General features: G+C 41.2%; 1 protein-coding gene across 2 annotated transcripts in view; it reads left to right on the top strand.

The window, feature by feature from the left end:
* The window catches only part of ANTXR1 (ANTXR cell adhesion molecule 1), a 217688-nt gene that overhangs the window by 9318 nt on the left and 183483 nt on the right, over positions 1–24887 (top strand). For both annotated transcript variants that reach the window (XM_006201540.3, XM_072937608.1), the window contains exons 2-3: positions 14832–14903; positions 19128–19199. In XM_006201540.3, coding sequence (XP_006201602.2) covers positions 14832–14903; positions 19128–19199 — 144 coding nt within the window. The remainder of the gene's footprint in view (positions 1–14831; positions 14904–19127; positions 19200–24887) is intronic.

Below are 24887 nucleotides of genomic sequence, written 5' to 3'. Positions count from 1 at the left end.
TGGTGGTGGTGGTGACTATATGATGGTCGTTGTGGTGGTACCGGTGGTAATTACCCCTAAAAAAAGAGGTAGGATGTAGTCCTCTACCAAAGGCATTTCCCTAGATTTTAGGCAGGACTGGCTAGCCAGGGTAAGGAATACATCAGTTTAATTTAGCATTTATCAAACTGTGCTAAAGTCATCGATTACAAAATGCCTACAGCATGTCCCCGGCTCTCAACGATTTCACAATTTAGTAGAAGAGACAAAGGGCTAGGAAAACAGTTGATGAAATAATTAATTTTGGTTGAGATAAGAGAAGCTTAGGAGACTTTATGGTGAAGGTAACTTTGGATCCAGAATTTGAACTGTGAGCAGGATTTTGCCAGGTGACAAAGCAAAGCAAAAACATTGATGACAAAGGGGGAATACAAGAAAGCAAAATAACACATACTCTTGGTGATATAATAAGCATGACAGTGAGAGTGACAGGGAAAGAATCTGGAAAGAGTGGATTTTTTTCATATCAGCAGGAGGTTATGAAATTATGTTGTAGGAATGAGACAAAAAGAACAAGTGAAGTTGAGCACTCTTGTAGCATAGGACTTGACAGCAACTGGTGAATGAGTAGCAGAGGAAAGAGTTGTGAGGGCAAGAAGCAAGTTTCAGAAGGAAAGAGGAGTTTGGTGTGGACATGTTGAGTCCGAACACGTGGGACATTTGGGTGGAGACGTTGAGTAGGCAGATGGATTTATACTCTGGAACTGAAAATAAAGACTTCAGTGTGGTTAGCCCAAGGGTAGTAGTTGAAAATATGAATGTGGGTGAAAAATCACATGGAGATAATATCAAGATAATATCAGGATGAAAAATGTCAAGAAGAGGTGGAGTTTAATGAGGAAGATGGCCAGGCTCCAACCTAGAGGAATTGCCAACAGGAATGTCTTGGCCAAAGAAGAAACTCCACTGAACAGAGCTGAGAAGAAGTTGCCAGAACAGTCGGAAGAGAACCAGCAAAGCATTGTTAACGCTGAGGCAAGGAAAGAGAGAATTTCAGTGGAGGCAGGGGATCAACTAGATGTTTTCCCCCTAAAATCGTCTTCTCTGTTCCTCACCTTAGTGAACAGCATCACCATAAATCCAGCCACTTAAGCCAAGGATCTGGTAGTAATCCTCTTACTCACACTCCAAGGCCTGGCAAGTTCAGGCAATTTCTCACCCTGTTCACTGAAACATTATCTATATTGGTCTCTTTACCTCCTTTTTAATTCCTTTCCCCCCAGCCCTGTGTTCTCAACACTGGTACCAAATGGATCTTTTTAGAACACAAATCTGATCTTGACATACTCTTCCCCAACCCTTAAACCTCTAAACACTTCCAAAGTCCTTTTTGTATACAATATAAACTCCTTAGTAAAGTATCCAAGAGCCTTATTGCTCAGGCTCAGTGTTTCCCTTAGCTTCATCTCTTACCACGCCACACACACTAGCAATTTCCAACAAAACTGCGCTGTGCTGTTCCCTGAGCTAACCCATGCTCTTCCTCACCTTTAGCTATAATGCCCTTCATCACCATTTCCATCCTTAAATAGGTGATGCCCTCTTACCCTTGGAGATGGTTACTGGTACTTGGCCCCCTCCCCTCACTAGTCGTGGGCTCCCTGTGATACAAAAAATTCAGAACAATCGCCTGTCTACATCACATCTTCATTCAAAACCCGTTCCTCTTCAGAACCCGCCAACCCCGTAACAACGCATATCTCCTGATGAGCAGCAGAGGGGCCCATTGTCAAGAGATGGGGAAGAGTAAGCTTTAGTGCTTGTCCTCTGAGGTCTCATTCAGGAGCTTTGGCTTCTTTTTTTTTTTCTTTTCAAACTCTGCTGCTCAACAATATAGAGCTCCTTTCTGTAGGAACCACCTGAAAAGGCTTCCTAATATCTTTTGGCAGAAAGATTGTGGTCAGAACCATAGCCATCATTCCTTACATAAGAGATAATGCAAATACCAGGCTTATGGAAGTTGTATAGCAAATAGGAGAAGAGTGAAGCATCATGACTGTAACTAGACTCCAACCACAATAATGAACAATATAAGGTAAAAGGAAACAGGATGCCATTGGACAGCCTTAATCCCACCGTAGATAAATGGATGGCCCAGTCCACTCCTGACTTGTGCTTGTCCCAGTATAATTATGAATGGCTTCCTATTTGACTCTTGAAAGTGTTTCAGTTTGGATTTTCAATTATATGATCATCCTGATTATTTACTCTTAGAAAAGACAGTATCAAGGGAACAAAAGAGGAGGGGACTTCCAGCCTTCAGGCCAAACAGGTGACTCCCCGTGGACACCTTATTCCATTAAAATGGGCAATCAGTTCAACTCCTGATTCCATTTGAGCATCCCAGTCGTAAGCTTTTCCTGGCATCCCCGCTCCCAAACTCCCATCACTATTTGTGAAACCTCTCTAGTACTTGTCATTGTCTTGGTGCCTAACACCGGAAAGTGTAATTGTACCTTTCCCGACCCCTCCATGGGGAGGCAGTGTCACATAGGTGTTAAGAACCCAGGTTTAAACACCAGAAAGGAGACTGTAAGAGAGTGGTGTTCGGACTAAGAGTGTGCATCGCCTTTAGACCTAGAGTTTGAATTCCAACCCTACCACTTATGGGCTGTGTGTCCTTGAGCAAATTACTTAATCTCTTTGTGAACTCAGTTTCCTCATCTGTCAAAAGGAGCTAATTGTATTACCACATAGGGCTGTTGGGCTCAGAACAGAATCCCATGCACACACAGGAAGTGCTCGTTAAGTGCGAGCTGTTATTATTACATGACAATGAACGTAAAGTCTCAGTACAATGCCTCTGCTTAGTAAGCACCCAATATATGTTGTAGTGTAATATTACTCTTTATAGATTCAAAAGGAACTTCAAAAGTCAGTTCGCTGAATCAAGAAATAGTCTCTGTTGCATTTATGCAGCCTATAAATACATCCAGCAAGAAAGAACTGAGAAAGTTCACATGCTTTAGCAGAAATAAAGGCCCTGGTGACTTTTGGAAGTGCTCTTTCAGGGCATCGTAAATGCAGGAACTAAAATGTAACCAGCCAAGGGGCTTCGTTTGAGATAAGAAAGGGAGGAAAGTTTGTTTATGACTTCTGAAAAAGAAGCGGAGCACGGGCAGTGAGCTGCTCACTGCCTCCCCCACTATCATCTAAAACTGCCCCACTCTCAAAAGAGAAAGTCTGAAGGAGGCATCTGGGGGAAGCCTGCATCAGGTCCAACCACTAAGGACAGGGACACTGACTTGCAACACACTTGCAAGAAATTCTAGCAGAAACAGAGCAAGCAGATGGGCTGTGTTGGAAGGAGGTCAGCCAGGGTCTACTTTCAACTCTGTTGCCAAGTTAAAAAAAAAAAAAACATGTAGAGGGAGATTCTGGAGGAGCCCCAAGAGCAATCCCAAATCTGGAAGTGAGTCAGAAGTAAAGAGTGGGACGTAAGGGGATGAGCAGCATCTCCTTAGGGCCCTGCTGCCACTGTGCATCAGCTCCTCGCAGAGGCAGCTGCGCTGGACCGTCCCGTCCAAGGGGAAATTAAGCCGAGAGAGAGCGTATGAGCACCAGGCATCTTCGTGACAGTGATTCTGTCCAGCGTTGCTGATTCTGCCCCCGTAGATCCTGGGCCTCCCGGGAAATGGCAGAGTTCTTTCTCTTATTATGTGGATGCAGTAGGGATCAGGAATGAGGTTGGTCCAGTACAATGTGAACCTGGAGTAGATGCCAGGACAGAAAACCCTACATATGACAAGCTGGAACTGGGGAAACTGGGCCCCAAACAAACACACAAACCTTGCAAGGATGAAGTTCCTTTGTGAGAAATGATGAGAAGTTATTCCACTCCCAGCTCCCCACTAATTGAGGGAACAATAACATAAGCTTACTTTAGCTATTAAGACCAACTTCCTTCCCCCAGATTAAGTTCTTAGAGAAGCTTCAAAGTGCAGAGACAATGCCATAAATATAATATATATGATATTTGAGAAGCAAATACTAAACCCAGTCACATCTTCCCATTTTGAAAGATGAAAATACAAGATTTTAGCCCCTGAAAATAAATGGTGAGAAAAAAAACTCCTGAAGTGGAAGAAAAGCACATTAATGGAAGGAATTTTCAACAGCAAAAGAGGTCAGTTTTAGCACCAAATATTTTATGATTTCAATGAAGTTCATAAAATAAGAAATTTGTGAAACAGGAGATAAGATGTGAAAAGAGAAGAACAGGGACCTAGAACAGGAAAGGAAATATAAAACATATGGGAAAATGTAACATCACCTGAGAAGCGGCAAAGAGCAGAACTGACAATGCAGGAAATGAAATAAATGGTGAAGGCGTGTTTGAGAAATTCTCCGAATGTGAGCAGTAAATGAGTGACATGAAAGTGATGAGAGAGTTGATAAGTAATGAGTGACAAAAATAGATATCCAGTATACCAGATAACTTGGGTTGCTAAAGAATACTGCAGAAGAAATACTTCAAGATTTAATAGAAGAGAACGTTCCAGAGAAGTTAATAAGTCCAGTAATGTAATCAATGAGGTTTACGGCAAAATATGAAACTTAAAGAATGGATTCTCAAAAAAGAAAGTAAAAAGCATAATTTTTATGCAGAATAGAAAGAATTACTCATACTACAATCACATGTACAAAAAAAAAATGTAGTTTACTTTTTTCTAGCTCCCAAACTCTTCTTCTTGCCCTCAAGTCTACCTACTGGGTAGCAGGAGGGCTGGAAATCCCTAAATTTTGAACCAAAGTGATAATAACAGTTCAATGTGGTGATTTTTTAAAATCCCTTTAGGTGAAATTCTTGGTCTTTATGCTTTTGCCCACCCCACCCCCACCCTACTCAATAGGATCTGGACACTGGAGAAGGTCTGATTTGCCCTTGGGAGTAGGTCCTTTGGTTTTAGACCAAGTTAGTTCCATGGAAAGTTCTACCACATCTTCAAGGAAAAGAAAATTTCAGTATAAGTTAGACTCTTCTAGAAAATAGAAAAAGATGGAGTTTCCCAATTTATTTTAGGAAGCTAACATTTTTCTGATATCAATATCTACCAAAGATAACACATATGTAAAACTTCTGCCCAAATTAGAATAGAAGCTTTAATTCTGAAATCAAACATCATTAAAACAACTAAAAGGAAAGTAAAGGAATAATATAACAAGACCAAGAGAAAATTTATCCCAGGAATGCACGGGTACTTCAATATTTAGGAAATGTATTAAGATAACTCACATTTACTTTGAATGCCAAAGATGAAAACCAAATTATTTTCTTAGCAGAGTCTGAAAAGACATCTCTGAATACTTAAGTGGCCAAAGGATAAGGAGAATATGAATAATAATTAATGGGGTTGATTTAATAAAGATATTTTGAACCCTATTACCCCACAGAGAATAAACTTTCCTTTCAAATACCCATGAAATATTTATTAGGTAACAAAAAAATCCCTCCATATATATATCCCAAGGCACAATTTTTCCAGTCCACATTCTTAGCACTAAATAACAGGAAATGAATAGTGAAAGTAGACAAAAGCTTCAGTTACCAGGAGGAAAATATAGATTTTTATATTATCTTGTCATAAAGAGCATGAAAGAAAGTGACTGTCTATACCAGAGGTTAGCAAACCAGCCTGCAGCCTGTTTTTGTAAATAAAATTGTATTGTAGCATCACTACATGTATTTAGTTTATGTCCTGTCACTGGCTGTTTCTGTGCTATGACAGCAGAGTTGGGTAGTTGCCGTGGAGACCACCAAGCCCTCAGTACTTGCCACCTAGACCTCTCCAGAATAAGTAGGCTGACCCCTGGACATTTGCACCCCAATAGAAAGTGGGCAAAGAATACTGACACCAAGGTCAGCTTCAAGGGCATGGGACCTGTGTAGTCGCCCAGGGACCCACACTCAGAAAGGTCCTGCACCTACTTTAATACTCTGCTATCACCATCTTGACTTCTTAATACTTTTTGAACAAGAAGCCCTGAGTTTTTATTTTGCACTGGATCCTACAAATTATATGGCTGGTCCTAACTGATCCACACCATGCTTTTAAAACAAAGAAAGTGAAATAAATTATAAATATGAAAAAAAAAATCTAGAGCCTATTATTAAATATATCCCAGAAGAACATGATGAAAATTCGTTTCATTTATAAAAACATACAAGTATTTCGGCAAGCGCTAATCCTGAGTGTGGGTAAGAAAATGAGCACTTTGTATCTTGCTCCTGGGAGCTGAATACTCAGGACAGTGGCAAGTGAAATGCAGCGGCCACTGTCTCAGGGTAGAAATAATTCTCACTATACTCATATAGAGAAAATACCTCAAAGCTGTTTCACTTGTCTTCAAAAGACCCTCCTGCCAGGGACAGGTGTTGGTGAGGAGAGGCAACTTTCTCCCAAACTAGAAAACCTAGCCCAGTGCAAGAATTTAAACACTCAGTAAATTTAAGTCTTTTAAATTTTGCCCCACCCCTACTTCTCTCACTCATATGGCCGTGTGTTCGAGAGGGGCCTATTGTTTCTTTGTTGCTTGGAAGCGAAGGGGACCTCTGACTTTTCTGGTAGCCACAGTACCATCTCTTGTCTTGTCGTGGTCGCCTGGTGATCATCCACAGATCACATTGGTGGCTTTGACTGGTGGCCCTTGGTTCTCATTTATCACATCTTTGTGTGCATTTCAGTTATGAGAAATACCTTGTGGACAGCTAACCAGTATTCTGATTTCTTAGCAATAGCAACAAGAAGAATTTTGTGTTGAATTTGCACCAAAAGTACCAATACCTGATTATCAGAAAATGTTTTTAGGCTTTTCCTGGTATGTGTGTGTGTGTGTTGGAAAAGACAAATTGGTGGAGATGAAAGGAGTACATATTTTGATATGATCTTTTTGTTCATTCACAAGAAGAAAAAACACAGTTTCCATCTTGACACAGTATATATGCATTATTTATGCATAGTTGACCTAAAGTTTCACATGGCAATGCTTTCTGTTACAGTATGTAATATATCCTGATGTTTCTATTCTATTCTGTTTCATTTTTATTAAATGTTGGCCGCATCCCACCTAACTGATTTGCCAAATCACTAATAGGTTGCATTCCACAGCTAGCAAGTCATTGTTATCATAGTCATCAGTTAGAGTCCTCGCAAGTCAGTAAATAGGTGGGGCGGGGCATCTGGGCTGGGGTCTCTGGACACAGATAGGAGCAGGGTGGGTAGCCTCCTACTCAAAGTACAGTGCTCAGTGGCCTGGTTTGGGGCTGCACTGGTATCTGAAGAAATTGGAGTGAAGGCAAGAGTCAAGGTCAAGCTTTTAGAGCAGAAGGGAGGCTTGGCCATGACCCCAGTCAGTCATAGGAGGACAAGGGCTGAAGACTTGGGCTGGGTTTAGACCTCCAGCCAGTGAGGGTGCAGTGTGAGGCCAGGAGGAAGGAGAGGAGGGCCAAGGAAGAAGTGGGGTAGTAGGGGTGCAGGGAGAAGGGGGACAAGTGAACATGGGGCCTGTGACGTCAGAACTGATTGCTGGCCCCGCTTAGTGGTACCTGAGGCTGCTGTACCCTTCCAGGATTTAGCTAGGGACTTGGGTGGGTCACTGAGGACATTGGTGACTTCAGCCGGGTGGGGCTAAGGAAAAGCAGGAACTGATGGTTTTATAATTTCCATCCTGACAGCGACTCTGCTCTTCCAGGATTGAAAGACTCCTGGGTGATGGTTCCAACTGTGAGCTCTCTTTTTCCCCTTTCGTTTGACTCTAATCTGTTCGCAAAGGGGAGAGGGATGCAGACAAATTAAACTCAATTTGGCCCACTGGATTTTTTCTGACTCTGGTTCTGTCTGTGGCTAATGGAAAGAGCATGTGTTTTCTAAGGAGCTTAACCACAGGGAGGTTTGGAAACTCACAGAATCACAAGAGAATGTATTTCGGAAACCAATCAGAATGAGACTCAGGGCTCTTCCTTTGCTCCTGCTCTTTGTATATCAGACCTTTGGAAGTAACTAAGTGGTCATCTGAGGGCAATGCCAAACTCCATGCAAAATCCCTCATTGGGGATACACAGTGAATGCGGTGTCACAAAATATACTGACTTCTTACCATGTTCCAAGCACCAAAGAGGGCATGGGAAAACAAAAATAATTAAGAAACCCTGGAGCTGCCACCAGTGGTTACTTTCTTGTGGAACTAGGAGTGAGAACCGGTGGCTTGGTGTCCTGATGGTCTGGGCAACCCTTCTCAAAGTCAAGTCAGAAGATGGTGTCTTTGCTGAAACATGGCCTCCATACCTGCTTAGTGAACTGATTTGAGGACAGGGTTTTGGATGAAGTAGAAAAGACAGCTTTATTTCTTTGCCAGGCAAAGGAGGTTACAGTGGGCTAATGCCTCCAACACTGTGAGCCTGCTGGGGAGAGAGGGCAGGAGGGTTTACAGTAAAAGTTCAAGAGTTCAGAGGTGGAGCTAGTTTCCATAGAGATCCTATACAGGGTAACAAATTGTTGCAAAGTTGTTCTTATTTTTGCAGATGCAGTGGTCTCCTTCCCTCTGCTGGGCATGAAGTTCACCTCAGGCTTTGGGACTCTTTTAGTATTCTTGTACCTAGAAAAAAAGATGCATATGAAGGGGGTCCATGGGAAAATGCTCTGGAGAAAAACTTGTGCAGTTAATAAATGCTTCTAGCATTTTAGGCAGGCTGAGGCTTAGGACCTCTTGCTGTAGGCTGAGACCTGTACCTGGAACAACAGAATACAAGGAAACCATATGGGGCTAAAAATAACTGCAGTCACGTGCAATTGGGGTGAATTATGAGCAACAAGATGCACAAAAAACCCAACTGCTGTTTCTGAGATGTCAGCATCAAGAGGAGGGCACTGGGGTCAAAAGCAGGGCAATGGAGTCAAAAGCAGGGCACTGGGGTCAAAATCAGAGCTCTGAGCATGATCCCTGCACATAGCACCATGAGAGGGTTGGGCGACCACCCAAGCCTCCCTCCTCTCCAGCCTAACCCCAGTCAGCAAGTGTATGAGGAAAACCCTTTAAAACATTATACAGTTAAGCAGATACAAACACCATTACAGATACCAGATGTTCACCGATGACAGTAGGGTCCTGCTTGGTTACAGTGTGAGGAGGTGTTAACTCTGATTTTGAATGGATCCAGGTATATTGAAGGAATCTTCGGACACAGAACTCTGTAGGGCTGTGTTCAAGCGGAATTCCTAGAAGGCTACTTGAATTCCAAATTTTGCTGAGACTTACACTTGTGGAACCCAGGCACGAAATCCCAAGAAGGAGCCTGAATCCTCCACACCATCCTGATACCCAGTTGGCTCATGGAAATCTTCAGGGGCTAGAATGGCATTTGTGTTAGGACTGAAGTGAGTCAAATATCTGGGACCTTTCACATCTACTGACTTACACAACATGGATATTTCAGCTCTCTTTGACCAGAGTTTGCCAGCAGTTGTGTGTTAAAAGCAATTCTAAAAAATAAAAATAAAAAACAATCCACAACAGAGTTCTGTGAAAACTCTCCCAGTACTACTTATATTTGGGCCAAGAAGGAGTTTTTATTTCTAGCTTGGGGCTTTGGTAACAATGGCTGTGTGAGCCATTACTGCCTGAAGAGAACATTAGTGCTCCATAGGTGGGACGTTAGGATCATGAATTCTTTAAAAAAAAAAAAAACTTTTTTTAAATTTTAATTGAAGTATAGTCGATTCACAATGTGTTAATTTCTGGTGTACAGCACAGTGATTCAGTTATACATACATATTTTCCTTTTCATATTCTTTTTCATTATAGGCTATTATAAGGTATTGAATACAGTTCCCTGTGCTATACAGTAAGACCTTGTTGTTTATCTGTTTTATATACAGTAGTTTGCATCTGCTAATCCCAAACTCCTAATTTATCCCTACACTTCTTGCCCCCCCAGTAACCATAAGTTTGTTTTCTATGTCTGTGAGTCTGTTTCTATTTTGTAAACAAGTTCATTTGTGTCACTTTTTTAGATTCCACATATAAATGATAGTATATGGTATTTGTCTTTCTCTTTCTGATTTACTTTATTTAGTATGATAATCTCTAGGTCCATCCATGTTGCTGCAAATGGCATTATTTTATTCTTTTTTATGGCTGAGTAGTATTCCATTGTGTACATATATCATATCTTCTTTATCCAGTCATCTGTCAATGGACATTTTGGTTGCTTCCATGCAAGATCATTAATTCTTAAACAAGTCAGCATGATAAAGAAGGATGGAGGGTGGAGAGAAGCTGGCTCTGGAGTCACTCTCTGCCACTTCCCCAACTTATACCCTCCTTCTGGTTGGGCTGTTGATTTTTCTGGGAGTAGCTATTAGGTCAGATCCCAAATCAATAAATCAGTTTACAAAGCAAAGTGCAAGTGAGACATGCATGTTTTGACAATAAGTCCAAACAGAATCGAAGATCCAGCAGATCTGTCCCAATGAGAGAAGGACAGGCATTGGATTGAGATCCCAGTGGGTAGTTTCCAGAGGCCCATGGATGAAGTAGTTAGAGTTTGGAGTTAGGAGTCCAGCAGTGCCCAGTGGGTGGTGCTGAGACAGGAGAGAGGACAGTGGCACCAAGGCAGGCAAGCTCCTTGCTCCTGGGGATCTGGATTACAAAGAAATGAGCTGCACCTCCGGTAAGCTCACCTCCATGCTAAAACCATAGCAGCAGGCACGGGGCTCTTTCCTTCTCTAAGGGGTGATTTGATCTTGGGGTAGGATAGAGCGTGCATGTGGGGGTTAGGGAGCTCAGTAATTAGGACTAGAAGGATTCCAAGATGCAGATATACATAACCCTATATTCCTCTGCCTAGAAGCCAAGGCCCCTTGGCATCCCATGGTAACCCAGAGAAGACAGAACTAGTTTGGTCCCAGAATCTTAGAAGGCTATGTTTACCCTCAGTGCTTGAAAGAATAGGCTTTGTACATCTCAACTGTGTGCTAAAGTGGGTATGTTTTGGCTAAGGCTTATATAATTATGGAAGGACTGATCATGTGTACATGCAAAACAACAAACCTTAATAGGGCCATTATTAGTAGAGTTGGGATGGGAGAAGTCAGCATGTCAATACCTTCTCGCCTCCACTTTTATCTTGAGTCTCATTTTATTTTCTTCTTGAGAAAATACAGCCCCTGCCCATTAGCAAGAAAGCTTTCCAGATAGATTTAGACTTTTCCCCACACTCCAGGATATTTCTCAGATCTTTCCCTATATCTTGCATTAAAATATCAGATGAATACCAAAATTGTCTAAATCCTCCATGTCAGTCTCAGTCAGAAGAATAGTGAAAATGACATGTTTTAAGACAGAAGAATGTCTGAATTATCATTGGGTGACCCTGTTTCATAAGTAAAAGGATGTACATTGATTTGAGGCTGTGAAATAGGGCCAATCCTTGAGAACAAAGAAATAGTAATCCAAAAGGATTTACTCCAAACCCCTGCGCCTTAAGCAGAGAGCCAAGAGTAGGCCCCCAATTCTAGTTACGAGATCCTATTTCAACAACCCTTTGCCTCCCCTCCCAGTTTAATTCCCTCTCTGTAGGACTTCTCTACAGAAGAGAAAATCAAATATGGGATAGAGGAACTGTGGGGAGTCCTCTCTCATCATTAGGTGTCTTACTCTACCCCTCAGTAACCAAAATCTCAGATAGCACTTGTCCAGGTCCTATGGACCAAACCATAGCATTGCATTTCAGAAATGCACACAGATGAGCAATCGTCAAGGAAATCTCTTGATTCCAGTGGAAAGGAGTTGTAGAATTCTGGATTGGACCGTGGCTTATAATCAGACAGGTGGTGCCTCTTTGGAAGCACATACACTGCATTGGGCCATCAAACCTTCAGTAGGACCCCCAGAACCAGAGCATCCACCCCATAGCTAACAAAGAGCAGCCAGGACCAGTCTTGAAGACCTGAAATATACAACTGAATCTTGTCCAGGAGGACGGCTGGAATTCTAATGAAAGGGTTTCTAAAGCTTTAAAAGCCCAGGGCTAGGACGCACTATTCTGGTGAGCTTTTAGGAGACTCCCAGCTTACACTAAGCTCAGAGGTCTACTATCGTTGATGATTAAGTAGTCCCGATCTCCAAGGAGCTGTGCTCTAGAACCTTTGATCCTCTGGGAAGGCGCCTCGGGTTCACATAGGGTCACAGGAATTGGCTGGAGCCAAGGTTATTTATCCAGACTAGGGCAGAAGAGGTGCTGTCCAGCTGGCAAAAGATCAGGAGGCGTCTGTGAGCAATCGAGGTTTCTCCTCCCCAGGCTCCTCTCTCTTCCAGCCAATAAACAAGTTAAATGCTGGATAGCCAAATAGCCTTAAGACCCTCACAAGGGGAGCTTGAAAAAAAAAGTGACTGCAACCCAACCCAGTATCAAAGGAGGATGATGACCGACACTGACCTGGTTCTCAGAGAGAATGGGATGGGGGCACTGAGCCCCATCTGTGTCGGTCAAAGGCGACAGGACTACTGAGTTGGGTCTTGAAGAATGAGTAGGAGTTTGCCAGTGTGGAACTTGAGTGTCCTGAGCCAGTGGAATATTTTTGACAAGAAGAGTCCCTGTCCCCTCCTCTCCCTGATCTCTTTCCCCATCTCCCCAACTCCTCACCCCTCTATCCTGTGGGCTCTATGCTGCTGCCGCCGGAGACTGCTTGCTTGTCCCCAAAGGATTGTTTAAATAGGCATTTCTATATTTACTAGAAGAGTTGAATGTTTTTTCAGTTACTGATTTACCATCATTCAGGGGATTGCCTGTTCTGATGCTCTGTCTATTTTTCTATTGTTTGTCTTGTTAATTTTTACATATCCTAGACACTAATCTTTTCCTTTTTATATTGGTTGATGACATCTCTCACTCTCTCCTTGTCTTTGAACTTGTTTATGGTATCTTGTTGTCATCCAGAATTTTAGACACTTCGGGCAGTCAAAATTATTCTTAAAAAGCAATTCCTACTTTCTGTATCTGGTGAAGAAATCCTTCACTCACCTGATGACATTAAAATCTCTCATAATTCACCCAATGGACTGAAAGTTTTGTATTACCTATTAGGTTTTAATACATGTAGGGTTCCGTTTGGTATGAGATAGTGAGCTAATTGCCTTTGTCCATTGTCACAGCATCATGTACTGAAGGGTTTATTCTCCTTCCCCAGTTCGAATCACCTCTTCCACTATATAGCATGACCTCACATGCACTGAGGTGTGGGTTCTATTTTACTCCATTGGCTCTACTGGTATACCATGTATCATGCATCTGGAGTCATTACATGTGACAGGGCAAGCTTTCCAACATTGTTCTTTTATATTATTGCCTTGATTACTTTTAGAACTTTAACCTTCATTTCATTTTTCAGGTTAGTTTCTGAGTTTCACAAAACATCCTTTCAGAATTTTTCCTAAAATTGAACTTATAGACGAACTTGGGGAACATGAGATAGACTTACGATAGAGAGTCTTCCAGTTTATGACCATAACGTATTGTATCACTTTTGTTCAGATCAGACATATCATTTCTAGATATGAGGCAGAGAAAAATAAATTCTCCTCATAGAGATGGAATACATTCAACCAGAATGAGAATTCTTAGAGATATTGCACCATAAAAAGGAAGGCATAAAATCTACTTTGCACAGATTCATCTTAAAGATTTATAAAACAGTCTGAAACAAAGGAAAATAGTAATAATGCTCTGGGAGTTAAAATTAAGATAAATGAGTGCATAAAAAAATAAAAGTAACCTGAGACCAGTGGAAAATGTGCTAGCATTTAGTACAAAATGTCAGAGTACAAGAAGCAAACTGTAACCCTAACAATTACTAGAATGACAGGCAGAAATGCAGAGCTAAGCTGAAACAGATCCTTAAGTGAAAGGAAAGACGCATCAAGGCAACAGAAGAGTGAGTTAGAATAGAAAAACTTACTATGATGTCACTAACAGATTGAGTACGAGCACTGTGAACAATACTTATAAGATGAATTAAAACCGTAGTAAGTGGTATCAGTGAAACAGAAGTGAGCCTTAGGAAATAAATAAGCCCCCTTCCAAATCTAAAATTCTGTGATTCCATATGTCTTAGAGAAGGTTTGCCTCTTTTTTTGGTAAAAGGATTCCTTTTTAATAATGAAAGGCTGTCTCATTTTTCTTCCTTTATGTATTAGTATGGCTAGTTACATTAGATATACTTATATGTTGAATTGTCAATCCCTTCCTGAAATAAACTCCACCAGTTAATTAATTAGTATTCTTTTGGATTACTGCTAAATTAGTTTTGCTGGTATTTTATTTAAGAGATACTTCAATCTGTTTTTACAAATGAATTTGGACTCTTTTGAGGAGGGGAATTTATCTTTATCTGTTTGGGCATCTAATTTGTGTTAATTTAATTTCAAAAAATTGGAATTGTTTTTCTTCCCTAATCGGAGGAATAATTTAAAAAGCACAAAAATAACTATTTCTTAAAGCTTGAAACTAACCTGTGAATCTGGTTGGGGCCAGAGGTTTTTTCCAGCATCCGAGTGTGTGGAGTCGGGGTGGAAAGCGGTGAAGGTGGAGTGAACGGAGTTCTTTAACAAAATTCTCAGAACTCCAACATTAAGCCTAAGCGCCCTTTCAAATAATTTCCATAGTTATGGAACTTTCAGATAATGAGCCCAGTTAGAGCATAGATCAAATGTCAAATAATAGAATAGGAAGAGAAATGATACAAGGTAAAAACAAATGAACACCTGATTAAGTCACACCTGCTTTATTTTCCTAGATCGGGAAGTGTGCTGCACCACTGGAATGAAATCTATTACTTCGTGGAACAATTGGCTCATAAATTCATCAGGTGAGAAACATAATGTATAGTTCTCATCCGTGAGTAAAACCAGCCTGTGTTTGCTATTCTACTAATTACTGACAACCTTGGGGATGCTTTTTGATGCCAAAGGTAGACTCTGAGATCATGTTTTCAAGAGGACCGCAATTTTGTTATAAGACCAAAATTTTCACTTTCTCCCTGTCTTATTGAATAATATCCTTCGAGAAGGATCATTAACGTTTTCTTTCACCACACATCATGCTGGGGCGATTGACTCGTTCTTGCTGGACCCCCGTGTAGAGGCCATGGGGTGTAAAGTGACCAACTCATCCCAATTTACCCAAAACATCCACGGTTTCCGCACTGAAAGTTGCACTTCCTGGGAGTTCTCATCCTGGGCAAACCACGATGGTCCATCAGCCTTGCTATGTGCCCCACCAGGTAGAATTCTCCGAGCATTGTCAACACTGCTTTCCAAGGGAGAATGATGCAGTTTTGAACATGATCACTATACACATCGCAGGGGCCTTGGAGGTCCTATTTTTCAGTGTGTAGACACCCACTTGTATAAGAAAGGAGGCCATTTCACCCTCCTTGGGTGCAGCCTCCAAGAGATAACACAACTGTGATAGCGTTCCTGGAAATGCTTGAAACCAGTTGTCAAAGCCTTTGGTAAAATTGTTCTTCTGATCATTGTAAATTTTAAAGCAGCTCCGCTTCTCCTTGATAACCTCTGTAGAGTCTTCCAGCCACTGTGAGTAATCATACACTTCTTTCGATCAGTTTCTTAGTCTCAAGACAGGTTTTCCTCTGAGACCAGGGTAATGACATATGTGTTCCTTGCCAAGTCAGTTACTGGTCTCAGCATGTGCCTGCCTGCCTGATTGGAGAGAAAGCATTAGGAGGTGTCTTCTCGGTGATGCCAAAAATTGGGACCTGCAGCAGGAAGTCCCTAAATCCAGATGAATGGAGGAAAGAGATGTGAGGAGTAGGGGAGCAGGAAGTAGATGGAAAGGAGAAAAGTAAATGCATAGGTGGTATTATAAACAAAATATTTAAGAGACTCTTAGAAGCTTAGGGTTGAAAGGAGCATCTTTCAAGCTATCCTAAGAGGCCGTCACTAACCCCCAACTTGAATAGCTCTGGTGAGAAACTGCTGCCTTTTGAGGCCAACAAGCCAATAGTTGGACAATTCCAGTTTCCATGCAGATCTTTCTGTCATTGACCCACAATGTCTCATCCATCTGGAGAGATATAAAACAAATCTGCCTCCAGCCACTTGACAGTATCTGCTATGTCTCTATTTGCTCCCGTGGTTCTCTGTTCCCTCTAAAGCAGAGGAGTCTTTTGGAAAAGGCTTTCAAGTTAAGCAGATGCGGATTTGAATCCAAGCTCCCCTGGGCAACCATAGCAATTTGTTTACCTTGGTTGAACCCTAGTTTGCCTGTGAAAATTATAAGAGAAAACACATGCAAACCAACCAGCCCCGCATCTGGCTTAGAGTAGGCACTGAACGCTTCTCCCAGTTCCTTCAGCAACTCTGGACACTTGGCTATTTTAGTTTCAAAGGAGTTAGAGGTAGGGGTGGGAGGAACTAAGAGACCATTTAATCCAATCCTCTCATTTTATAGAGGAAGAAACTGAGGATCAGAGTAATTGGCATGGCTTAATCCAGACCATGAGGCACGTTCCTCTGGCTGTCTCCTCGGGCCCTCTTTGGCTCTGGACCCCCTCAAAGAATGGCACCAAGACACCACTGCCACGCAAACTCCGAGAGGCAGGGATTGTCTTTTGTTGATTGCTGTAGCCCCCAATGCCTTGGAACAGTGCCTGACACACAGCATGTTCAATCAGTCGCATAACTTGTCACCATTTTCTTTAAACCTTCAAACTACAACTCACACTCATCACTCTCACCAAGAGCCCAGAGAAGAGCAGACAAGTGATTACCTCAAGTCCCAGTCTTCCTCTTAAAAGATGCATGTGTGCCCGTCCCATCATCTCTGGGATTCAAGTGTCCTCCTTATTTAAAGCCAGTCCCTCCATTTTAGCCCATTGTCTGCAATCTCATCCAGGCCTTTGTTTCTCTGTTGTATTTGTCCTACCTTTCTTCTGGCTTCATTTCCACTGTCCATAAACATAAACTAATCTCTCCTGCCCCTTGTCTGAAAAGACAAAAACAAAAGACAATGAATCTCCTCATCACATCTTCCTATAGATGCTAACCTAATTCTTTACCGGTTTCTCACTCAAATATCTCTAAAGACTTTGTGGCCTTCATATCCTTGCATCCCATTCATTCCTTAACCCACCACTATCTGGACTTCACCCCCACCCTCCACCTGCTTGTTCTCGGCAAAGTCTGGAAGTGATGCCCTAGAGGACAAATCCACTGAGTGCCATGCAGTGCTTGCCCTGCTGGACAGAGGAGATTCACTGGATTCCAATTTCTCTCTCCTTGAAATTCTCCCCAGCACGGGCTTTCTTTTCATCTCACTGACTGGAGCCAGGCCTTTAAATCTTGGTGTTGGTTCTAGGTGGGGCTCCCTTCTCCTCTCCCGGATGACACTCTTTGAGCAATTTGATTCACATAAGTATGCTGAGGACTCCCAAACTATGTCTCCAGCCCAGACTCATATCCCAATGCCACTTGGAGACGTACATTCCCCACATTTCAGCTTCATTCTTTCCAGAGCGTAACTCAACAGAAGGGAAGTAATATAACATAGGAGCTAAAAGCGCACATTCTAGAATCAGAACGCTTGGTTTTCAGCCCTAGGTTGTGTGACCACTCTCCCATGTGTGACCTTGGGAAAATTATTCTTTCAGGGTCTCAATTTCCTTTTGTGGCAAATAGGAATAATAAGAGTACTGATTTCATAAAGTTGTTGTAAGTTTAATGAGATAATACATGCAAATCACTTATGATAGTGCCTGGCACATAGTAAGCCTAGAGTGGGCCATTATTTTATTATATTATCATGATAATTGTGATTGTTATTATTGTCATTTAGGACATGGTGTCCTACTGGCCCAGGACTAGTGAGGTGGTAAGAGCCACCATGGCGCCGTGGACAGAGAACCCAGGTCTGGTTCAAGAGGCCAACATCCAATTTACCAGGTGTTGCTGGGGTCCCTACCAAATACTCAGCACCATGCTAAGGGGTTCCAAAGACAAGTGGTACCATACAGGACATATGGTAATGGATGTAGACTTTATCTTGGAGGCAGTATGAGCCATTGGCGGTTTTATAGCAGATGAGTGCCAAGATCTGACTTACATCTTAGGAGAAAACTCTGGAAGCAGTATGAAGAGTGAATTGGAGGAAGGAATGATGGGCAAGGTCACCAGCAAGGACACAATTCAATTGTTAGGAAAAGGGGGGCAGGTCTGAGAAACATTTTAGGAAGGGGGAACTATCAGATTTGGGGCCCAGTCAGGTAAGAGAGATTATTGCATTGGGAAGAAATAGGTTGGTACCATGAAGGATGAACCAGTTGGCTGCCCAGAGAGAGCCCCACAGGATGGCACTGCAGTGGTGAACCCACTGCAGTCTGCCAGCACATCTTGCAGACAGAAAAACATGTCTGTCCTCAGCTAGAGTTCTTCTATCTCCCCAAGTGTGGATTTTGCATTGACAAAGTTACCAAGCAGTGCCATAGAAAAACCATGCCCATGTACTCATTAATAAGGAGTCTAACTACCAAGTGGACTAGGTATTCTTGTGGCCCCTCAGCACAGGCCAACCTTCTACGGTACCCTCCTTGGGAAGCCCAGTAGAAATTAAAAGTTGATGATGATACTAGTTTCAGAGCAAAAGGAATTGTATGATCTTGGTGGCTGATGGCATCAAGCTGTAACAGCCTGAGACATTCTGTTCACTATAGGATACACCCAGCTGTGGTGGAGACACTCTCAAATGTTTCTTGGGATCTCCCTTTGTAAAGGCAGCATGCAAACCAGTCTTCTAGGGACACACTTCAGACAGAGCAGAGGACGGTGATGAATTTTCGCTTTCTTATTTGTAATCCACACTCATCAAGGGGTGGTGTCAGATCAGAAGCAGCCTCCAGGAAGACAAAGCCGGTCCTCTCTTTGGTCCCCAGCTTTGAATCTGCTGCAGGCTAAATGCAACGCCAGCTGTGGAGGTGCCTCTGTGATGGAGAGGGAAGAATGTGGGGGAAGCCAGGAAGGGAATGGCGTTCCGCAGTCTTTCTTTCTGCCTTAAGGTAATTTCTTTTCCTTTCCAGCCCACAGCTAAGAATGTCCTTTATTGTCTTCTCTACTCGAGGAACAACCCTAATGAAGCTCACAGAAGACAGGTAAGGATGGTCCCCATCCCTGTCACCACAAAACCCATCTTTCCTGGGTCCTTCTGATTTTTGTGCCCAGTGCCAGCCTTCATCTGTCAGTCACTTTAATCAAATAGTTTTCTCTTTTTACTTATGCCTTGAACTTTGCACGTTGACCCATCTGCCGGTTTACTCTGTGGTGACTTTGATGGAATTTCCTGATGAGGGTGAAATTTTACAAATGACTAAATCACACTTTTGATTTGTGACTCAGTCTGCGAACTTGGAGCAAACCAAATTCTTGGTGAGGGTGTCTATATTTTCTTTTATTTAAATTAGATTTATTTTGTGGCTAAAGAGTTCAGAGATATAATAAGCATGCTGTGAGAGAAGTAAGAACTTGAAATATTATCCTACATAATTACTCAGGCAGGGAATAAAAGGGGAGGGTTTGCGGTTCCACAAAATAAAAGAAAATTTCAGTGAAGTGTGGCAAAATATTGTTGACATAAAAGGATCAATTAGACCCTAGCTTAACAAAAACATTATTTGGGGTTTTCCCATTTGCAGGTGAAAACTAGCAAAAACAGAGACATGTCATTTATTCCTAGCTAGGAAGATGTGTTAGAAATGACACTTTTCTGGAGTTAATGACACTGTCCATTTTTTGAAAAGTGGAATGGCCCACATGAGAGAAGCCCCAGGGTGGGACTATTGAGAGACTGAAGTGTGGACATGTTGGAGAAAGGAAGGGAGGAATGGTAAACACGGGGGGCGGGGCAGGGAGACTTTATTCTGTGACATTCTTCTAGAAATGAGAATAGGATTAACAGGATGGGTAAGCTTTTCTGGACTTTGCACTCACACAGCACATCCAAGCTAGTCCTCATCCTTCTCCGTGTCTTTGTTTCCATCTGTAACAAAAAGAGCTCTTTGTACCATGGTAAGTTTTCAAATCCTGTTACCCCTTCAGTGGTATCTGTTAGAAGCATGCCTGCCATCTGATACGCACAGAAACCCCATTTTAAAAATGGTTTTCTTATTCCGTATTAATGGAAGGAGAAACCGAGGCTTCATCATGTTCCTAAGGGTACAGAGGAGAACCCACACTAGATGCTGGCTGCACGGTCCTTCACCTCCACCTGCTGCCTTCTGTTAAACAGAGACTCATAAGCCTACATGAAGGGGGGAGGGTATATAGCTCAGTGGTAGAGCGTACACCTAGCAGGCATGAGGTCCTGGGTTCAATCCCCAGTACCTCCATTAAATAAGTAAATAAATAAACCTAATTACTGCCACCCCCTCCACCAAAAAACCCAAACAAACAAACAAACAAAGAAGCCTGTGTGACTTTCCTTCAATATTGGCCAGAGATTTTGAGAAGCTGAGACAGTGTCTCTAGCCTATGGACCATGTGATGTCTCCATCTTTATGCAGTAATATCTCAGTCTTAATTCTGCAGACATGTCTTTTCTTTGGAGAAAACGCCCCTCTCCCCTATTCTTCACATGTGCCGCTTATGCTGGCCCCACTCGCTCCGTGCCTGAGAGTTTGGACGAGAGACCGAGCGGACAAACCCCTTGTGGCTATTTTGTGTGCTGCCGCTCACAGCCTTTGGGAGGGTGGAGAGGCGGAGGGAGGGCACAGGTTCATAAACACTATTAGAACGTCTAGGCTCTCAGACCCATTTGGTTATGCTAGTTCGAAGCAGTCATCTGAACGTTACTTTGAATCTGTTTGTGCCTTAACTTCACTACTCTTTATAACCCGAGCCGAGGAGAAGACCGAGGTTAACATCTCCACTTGGCTGGAAGCAGCATTTAATATTTAAGGGCTGCTTATGCATCAAACAACAGCCAGAAATACCTTGCTAAGGCTTTCTGGGTTTCATGTGGTGACAGCTTGGCTTAACCTACGGGCCAGCTGGCAAAGCAGGACGTGGCTCACTGACACATCCCCAACCTCATCAGCCTATGGAAGGATGTGGGCAAGCCATCTCTCTCTAAAATACTTTCTTCTGAGATTGACTAAAAGAGTTAGGCTTTCCGAACTCCCAAGCTGGTACTATTTCTGCAATACATGACTCAGTGTTTCAGTTGGTCACAGGAATTTGTATACTTTTTCTATTTCTCACTTGATCTTCATAATGGGATATTATGTCTTATTATAAGACAATAAGAAATGCATTATTATACCAGTTATGTAATAATTGAAGAAATGTACAGAATTTTTAAAAAAGTTGTTCAAAAACAAGACGAATTAGCAAAGACTTTCATTTCAACAAGAGCAACAAAAGATTTTGGGTAAATTAAAAGAAATAACATCAAAGGTACACTTGCAGTTATTGGGATCAACTCCATGCAGAGGAGACCATGAGAAGGTTGAAGAAATAGAATGGAAAATAAATATGTTACGCTGAGATGTAGTAAAGAAATTACAATTAGACTAACAATACCTATCATTTGTGTCTCTTATCTGCTAAGCACTTTACATATCCTTTATTTATCCCCGTAAACCATTATTACTTCCATTTCTGATGTGGTCTCTGTAGTCATTGGATTTATTGTTTCGTATTAAGGTGTCATTTTTCACTAACAGCTTTCAAGATTTTTTTCTTTATCTTTAGTTCTCAGCAATTTGATTATGATATGTCTGGCATGGCTGCAGGGTTTTTTTGTTTGTTCATTTTGAGTTTATCCTATTTTGACTTTGCTGAGTTTCTGGAATCTATAAATTTATGTCTTTCACCAAATTTGGCAAATGTGTAGCTTTTATTTTTCAAATAATTTTTCTGTACCAGTCATTTTCTCCTCTCCCTCTATGATCCCAGTGACACACGTTAGACCTTTTGATATTACTCCACATGTTCCTGAAGCTTTCTTCAATTTTTTTGCCATCTTCCATCTCTCTGTTCTTTAGACCAAATTATTTCTGTTGCTCATTCTTCATGTTGACCAGCTCTTTCCTCTGTCATCTCTTTTCTGCTGTTGAGTTCATCTACTGAATTTCTTATTACATATATTGTGTTTTTCAGGTCTAAAATATCTACTTGGTTCTTTTTAAAATTTTTCTCTGCTGAGACCTTCTGTCTTTCCATTCATTTCAAGTCTATTTACCTTTGCCTCATGGAGCATAGTTATTATAACTCCTGTTACATAATAATTGCAGTTATTATAACTGAAAATTCTAATAGCTCAGGACAGGCATCTTAATTATCTTCTCCCTTAAGAATGGGTCACACTTTCTAGATGATTTTGTGTGTTAAGCAATTTTAGACTGTATTCTAAACATTTTTAATATTATGTTGTTGGGACTCTGAGTCATGTTCAGATCCTTCAAAGAAAGTTGATTTTTTTTTTCCTTTGCTTTAGTAGGTAATCACCCTGGCTAGGTTCAGACCACAAGTTCTATCTCTACTTCTGTGGGTGGTAGTTTTCATTTTGGTTCGGTTTTCAAAGTCTTTGTTAAGCTGCTCTCGGTCTGTCCTGCACACGTGTAGCTCAGAGATGAGCCTGGGACCTATACAGCTTCCTACACAGAATAGAGGGATCCCCTTCTCCAGCTCTCTCCTCTCCAGGACTCCCCACAGACTACCTTTCCCACTGATGCCCCCCCTTTTCAAGTTCTCTAGCAAGAAAAATGGAGTTTCTCTTGGAGTTTTGGCCACCACATTGCTACATGCAGTTCTGTACTGAGGCCCCCCTTGGGGCAAAGCTAGGAGTGACAAAAGAAAATTAGAGATGGGATTCCCTCCACATTCTTTGAACCACGGAAGCCCCTTTTTCCAGGGACCAGAAATATGAGGGCTTTCTTGGCCTTTTAGGTAACATCTCAACCTACTGCCCTGTGATTGAGGTCCACCTTCAGATTAAAGCTATGAGGAAAGAAAATTAGGAATTTATCTTTGTGTGGGTTACCTCTCCAGGTTTTAACTCTCCAATCCACCTGCTTTTTTTGCTTTTCAGAGTTTCATTATGCTTGGTTTTTAAATTTTGTCCTGAGTTGTTATAATCAACAGAACAAAGAGCCTAGAGCAAGTTTACTCCATTTTGCTTCTGTGGATTCAGTTTTACAGATAAGGACACCGAGATTCAGAGAGCTTACATAACTTGCTAAAATCAAATAATTAAAATGTCAGATCTGGTATTCTGATTTTGGATTCAGTCCAACTCATGTGCTTTGTATTATATCATGTTGCTCTTTCACGATTTGTTAGCTTCATCAGTTTGCAAAACAATTGACAAACTGTAACACATTTTTTAGATTTCTTCCTTAGCATAATAAAGGATCAGTGTTAATTTAAGTACCATTAAAATAAATTATTTTAGTGTGAACGACTGCACATGATTCCCTAAAAACTCCCCCGATAGTCTTTTTCCTGATCTTAATTGAAATATTTTAAATGTTTCATCATTTGGAAATGACATCATGCCAAGGAAGTCCAACTCTTCCTTTAAAAGAAACCAGGAACAGATATTCAATTTAATCAGATGCATTTTGGGCATCTATTGAGCTCATATATTTCCTTTGACCTACGAATACAGCAAAATGCATTAAATAGATTTTTTTTAATATTGGGTCATTCTTTCATTTCTGGTTACACTTCGTTGTGATGTATTATTATTTTAATGTACAGTTGAATTCTGTTTTCTGTATTTCATTCAGAAATTTAGTATCAATATTCATACTTGTGGCTGGGCTGCTGCTGTCCTTTTTATGACTACCTTTATTTATAGTATTTTATACATATATTTTTTCACATTTAGATCATTATTTGTTCTAGAATGTATTCTGATGTAAGGTATGAGGTCAAGATCATCTTTTTTCTTCAAATGTTTAGCCGGTTTTTCCAACATCATTTGCTGAATAATCTTTTACTACCAACTGGAAAAAGTTAAACTCTTTCATAGTCTTGGGGCCACTGCTGAATTTTCTATTCTGATGCTCTGCATTTCTGTCTGTTCTTATGCTAGGGCCACATTATTTTAATTAGTTTTAACATCTGTAAGACAAAATCCTTCCTTACTTCTAATCCTGAGCGAAAATCTTCCTGGTCTTTAGTGGGCTTTTTGCTACCACATGCATTGTAAATAATTTTTTTATGTTCCAAAATATTCCTGAGTTTTTCACTTGAATTATATGAAGAGTACAGAATAACCTTGACAAAAATGGCATGGCCTTTTTACTGTACTGACTTTCTTATTTAAGACTGTTTTACTTCTTTTTTATTTCCCCCAGCGAGGTTTTGATATTTTCTTTAGATCAGTCTCATGCTGGGTTTGTTAACGTTATTCTTAGACATTTTAAAGTTTTGCTTTCATTGTGAGTGAATTTTTTTTTCTGTTGTATTTTCTAAATTATTCTTCACTACACTGAATAATACAGAGCAGTTAACCTATAATTTGGGGTCCATGGGCTTTTAATGAACTCCACAAAATGATTTTTTAAAAATTGCAAGTCAGAGAGATTGTAGTTTGCAACAGAGGCAGCCTATGGCCCCAGAAGAGTTAAGGAACATTGGTTTGGGGGAAATTTGTTTTATAGGTTTATTTCTTATCCCATATGAAACATTTTGTTAGTTCTCATACTTTGCCAGTTAATTTTAGAGTGGTTTCTAGTAAGATGGTTGTATTATTTGTAATTAATGGTAACTTCTGTTCTCTTTTCTCATATTTATAGCTATTACATTTTCTTGTGTATCTTATTATATTGACTAAA

The sequence above is a fragment of the Vicugna pacos genome, chromosome 15 (genome assembly GCF_048564905.1).
Source record: "Vicugna pacos chromosome 15, VicPac4, whole genome shotgun sequence".
Lineage (NCBI taxonomy): Eukaryota > Metazoa > Chordata > Mammalia > Artiodactyla > Camelidae > Vicugna > Vicugna pacos.
The sequence above is the reverse complement of the archived record's forward strand: the minus strand, read 5'-3'. Positions and strand labels throughout refer to the sequence as shown.